The sequence below is a fragment of the Perognathus longimembris genome, chromosome 9 (genome assembly GCF_023159225.1).
Source record: "Perognathus longimembris pacificus isolate PPM17 chromosome 9, ASM2315922v1, whole genome shotgun sequence".
In the NCBI taxonomy this organism is placed as follows: domain Eukaryota; kingdom Metazoa; phylum Chordata; class Mammalia; order Rodentia; family Heteromyidae; genus Perognathus; species Perognathus longimembris.
The window spans coordinates 8,711,108-8,715,963 of NC_063169.1; the positions used below are offsets into that span (position 1 = coordinate 8,711,108).

General features: G+C 47.5%; 1 protein-coding gene across 1 annotated transcript in view; it reads right to left on the bottom strand.

Annotated features, from left to right (window-relative positions):
- Positions 1-881: 881 nt before the first annotated feature.
- Positions 882-4,856, bottom strand: part of LOC125357046 (CD109 antigen-like) — a 16,330-nt gene continuing 12,355 nt past the window's right edge. Inside the window, exons 3-5 of the mRNA XM_048353686.1 lie at positions 4,602-4,749; positions 2,720-2,822; positions 882-1,453 (exon numbers count right to left, since the gene is read on the bottom strand). Of these exons, the coding sequence (XP_048209643.1) occupies positions 1,281-1,453; positions 2,720-2,822; positions 4,602-4,724 (399 nt within the window). The 5' untranslated portion in view covers positions 4,725-4,749 and the 3' untranslated portion in view covers positions 882-1,280. The remainder of the gene's footprint in view (positions 1,454-2,719; positions 2,823-4,601; positions 4,750-4,856) is intronic.

Below are 4,856 nucleotides of genomic sequence, written 5' to 3' on the forward strand. Positions count from 1 at the left end.
AATAACCAGCAAAACCCCAGAAGCAGAGGTGTGGCTCAAGGGAGGGCCAACCTTGAGTAGAAAAGCTAAGGGAGAGCTCCCTGGCCCCCGAGTTCAAGTATACACTGACACACACACACACACACACACACACACACACACACACACACACACTCAATATAATCTGAAGAGTAAAAAGAAAGGGATAAAGACATAAAAAGAAAGACAGAAGAAAGAAGAGAAGAATGGAAAACATGAGGGAAGATTTCTCTTGAAAATCCTCACCAGTAGAAGTGACTGTTCCCCTTCAGAATTAGAGCAGCTAAAGCTGGAGGTGCTTAGATTTCAGGAATCTTCTTCAAGATTCGCAGCAAGCACCAAATGTCGTTAGACAACTGGTTGTTGGATGCTCAGGCCAAGATGTTGGGCGGAGCGCCAGCCAACACCACATACTTCCGCTGAGTCCCGGACAAGTCCGCCTGCCCAGTCAGCCTCCACTCGCTCCCCAGATCACGGGCCTGTGCAGGCCTGGTCCACAAGGCTTCCCGGCTCCGCTTCTCCTGGTCCCGGTCACGTATGGCACCCGGGTCACTGCGACTGAGGATGCGCCGGAGAGAGAGCATCCGTCTCCCAGGGAGTCCTCGCCTTCTCAGCTAGGACAATTCTCTCCAGAACAAAAGAAAGAGGAGAAACAGAGAAGCTGGGTATGTGATCGGATGCGGAGTGGCCAAAGCACCACTTAACTTTATAATCCGCCATCTACACTCTCTAAAAAGGAAGACGCAATGTCCATTGAGGAAGGGCCACTGAGACCACGGGGAGGGGTAGGCAGCAGGTTAGGTAGAAGATGGGGGGGCAGAACAATCGCCTCCTGCGGTCCCCCCCCCCCCGCCCGGGGGAAACCCAGCCTTCATACTATGGCGAAGCACAACAGTTTCAGCAACTAGGTCATGTCTTCGACAAACTGAAAAGAAGAATCTAAAATACTTTCACTTGGAAAGAGAAAAACAAACATGTCCCAAACTTCCCCTCAAAAAATAATCCTAAAAGATTTGAAGAGGGAGAACTAAGAATAAAAATATGCGACTGCCGTCATTCTGATGTGCGTTCCTCCACGTAACGATCAGATAGCCAAAAAAACAAACAAACAAAAAAAAAACATCTGCGATGCTACAAATGAGGACTTGGTGTGGAAAAAGCAAGTGTTTCTCAAAATAGAGGCAGGATTCAATTACGAAAGCCCAAACAATCCCATGTGACCTCTGGAGATGTTGTGTGACACAGAGTTCTTAGACAATAAGTCACAGCCCGTGGTGTAAAGAGCAGAGAAGCGTGGCGGAGAGCAGGAAGAAGGCGGGAAAGTGGCCAGGGCCGCTGGAAGTCTTCACACAGTGACCACAGCCCTCGGAGTCTCCGCAGATGTCACAGTAATCCAGCTTCACCTTGGAGTTGTAACTTCTCACCGCCTGCCGCCCTGTTCAAAGGAGCAGACATCGCTTTACACCCTTCACTCGGAAACAATGGTTGTGTCAAAATACAAGAGCAATCCCACACATTCTTGTGTTTTCCTTTTTTCTTTGCACATTTTTTTTTTTTTTTTTTTGGCCAGTCCTGGGCCCTGGACTCAGGGCCTGAGCACTGTCCCTGGCTTCTTCCCGCTCAAGGCTAGCACTCTGCCACTTGAGCCACAGCGCCGCTTCTGGCCGTTTTCTGTATATGTGGTGCTGGGGAATCGAACCTAGGGCCTCGTGTATCCAAGGCAGGCACTCTTGCCACTAGGCTATATCCCCAGCCCCATTTTTTTTTGCTTTACAAGAAACAAATGACAATGTGTAATGTCTCAAGAGAGACCCAAACTACAAACCAGATCCAAGAAAGAACAGTGCATTCAGCCCAATGAATCTCCCGCCAGTGGTTGGCCAGCATTAAAAGTGAGCAAATAGACTATAGCCACTCTCTGCCTATGAACTCTAATCTCTTACTGGAACAGAATTATCTTTCAATTGAGGGTTGCTTTAACATCTTCAAAACTTTATTTTAGGATGACATTTTTCTGGGCATTCAAATAAAATTCTCAATCTTTGCAATTACTGAAAAGAGATGTATTATGCTGTGTGTTGGGGGGGGGGGGGAGATGTCCTGGAGCTTTAATTGTGTCTGGGCTCTGTCCCTGAGCTCTTGCACACAAGATGAGCGCCCTACAACTTGAGCCACAGCTCCATTACTGACTTTTTGGTGGCTGATTGGAAATAAAGAGTTTCACGACTTCCTTGCCCAGGCTGGCCTCTACCACGATCCTCAGATCTCAGCCCTCTGAGGGGTTAGGATTGCAGGTGAGAGCCACAGGCGCCTAAGAACACAGCTTCTATAACACCTGAAGAACTTCCTTCGTGAAGAACCCCTTCACAGAGGAGCCGGGGGGCGCTGAGAAAGGAGCAAGGTCTCGGAGAATATGCAGAACTGCACTCTCAGTGCCTATTTTTAGTAGAATTTATAAATATGAGTTTAAAAACCTACAACGTCATAGGCAGAAATGACCGCTTTTTAGCATTCATATGCTAAATGTTATTATGTGGCCCTGATAAATGATCAAATCTTCATACATATGGAAAGCTCACCGCCTATATTTCCCCCCAAAATCCCCTACAAAACTAATTGGATCAGTGGCTATTTTGACTGCACGTCGGAAGGCATCCCCAGCTGAATTTCTAAAATGCCAGGAATCCCAGGCCACACTTACTTGGTTCATAATAATCCACAATGGATACAGAAGCATCTTGGGTATTCGAAACTTTAAACTTTCTCACAGAAGGAATATCAACACAAAACTGGGTATCATTCACCTTGAGAAAAATACAAAAGACTTCAGGGGTTGGCATACTAAAATAGAAGACATTGCTTTTCTTTTGTTTCCCCTCCCCCTCAGGGAAAATAGGAAATAGAAAGGAACGTTTAGGTAGAATTCTGTGTGTCTGGTACTGCAGTAGGAAATTCGTATGGATGTTCTTATTTCACTAGAAACAACGCTTGCAAGATAGGAGTTGTTTTCAGCTCCATTTTACTGGGTGGGATTGGGAGCTGGGGGGAAGGGGGAGTTAATGACAGGTATAGAGTATACAAGGCCCGCCTCCCTGCCTCCAGGTACCAATTAACAAACACTTCCAGTGAAGAAATCAAAGTTTTCATTTATCACTAGTAACAGTGAAAAATTAGTTGGCAATCATTAGACAGTCACATTCAGAGAGTCATTAGCTTCAGATACAAGACAAACTCCAAATCAATCACAGTAAGGAAAATCTTTAAATCTGTTTTCTAAGACTCCTAGCAGCCCCATGGCTTTGAAGCGGTATTTTGTCAGTCATGGGGCTTGAACTCAGGGTCTGGGCGCTATCCCTGAGTTCTTTTATTCCAGTCTAGTGCTCTACCACTTTAAGCCACAGCACCACTTCCAGCTTTTGGGTGGTTAATTGGAGATAAGAGTCTCACAGACCCTCCTGCCCGGGCTGGCTTTGAACTGGGATCCTCAGATCCCAGCCTCTTGAATAGCTAGGATTACAGGTGTGAGCTACCAGCACTCCGTTCAAGCCTTATTTCATATAAGAAAATTTAATTCCAGTTCAACCTGTGAATTTAATGTAGATACTAAAAGTAAGTTTACAAGGCAGAAGTTTTCAGACAGAACAAGCAGAGCCTGGAATTCTTCACCTACATTTCCCTGACACATTCTATGCACTTTTTTCTTAGTAGTATTCATACAGTAACAGGAAGGGTGTGTGGGTATATTCTGAGAATATCCCTCTATGACTTGAGCACCTTGCTTTCCAAATCAAGTATATTAACCATTTGGAGATTTGCTAAAGAGCTTTATGAGGCATTCTGAGACCTCTAATTAAAGCTGTCATTTTAAAATGGGGTGACAGGGGTGTATGCCTGTAATTCCAGTGACTCGTGAGGCAGAGGAATGAAGATCCCAAGTTCAAGGCCATCTCAGGCAAAGTAAGCAAGGACCTACCTCAAAACTAAACTAAACTAAAAGGGCTAGAGTGCTAGCTGAGCATGCGTGAAGCTCTGGGTACCACGCTCAGAACAGAAGAAAGAGGAGGGAAGGAGGGGGAGAGAGCCAGGGAGTAGAGAGAGAGGAGAGGAGGAGGAAAGAGAAGGGGAAGGAAGAAGGGAGGGAAGGAAGAAAGGAAAGGAGGGAGGAAGGAAAAGGCAGGGAGGAAGGGAAAGGAGAGCAAGAAAAGAGAGGGAGAGAAAAAGAAAGAGAGGGAAGGAGGAAGAGAGGGAAGGAAGGAAGAAAAAGGAAAGGAAGAAAGGAAGGTAGGAAGGAGAGAAGGAAGGAAGGGAGGGAGGGAGGGGAAGAGGAAGGGAAGAAGGAGAAAATAGAAAGGAGGAAGAGGAAGGAAAAGCAGGTGAGAGGCGGAGGAAAGGAAGGGGGCCGGCAAGGGAAGGAGAGATAGCTTTAGTCATTACGACCTTCCTCAGGCGGCTCCTTCACCGTCGCTTCAAGAACGCAGACGTGTGAACTGACAAGGACCCGGAGCGCACGGCTGGAGCGCACGGGCTTCCTCACACCGAGCGGCCGCTTTCCCAGCGGCGCGCACGTTCGCGTCCCCACTCACCGAGTCCAAGTACAGGTTGAGCCTCCCGTGCTCCTGCTCCACTTTCTTCACGCTGTCGCTCAGGGGGATGGCGTCTGAGGGCACCGTAAAGCCACTGAGAAGGTCCACTGCCATGAGGGCCATGCCGCTTCTCTCCGGACCCAGAAACCTACGTCCAAGTGCAGGGGAAGCGAGAGATCCCCTTAGGAAAAACCCGAAGCCTGGAACCAGTGGGCTCCACATGAACCACAAGGCGCTGCCAGAGGGGGTTCCAAA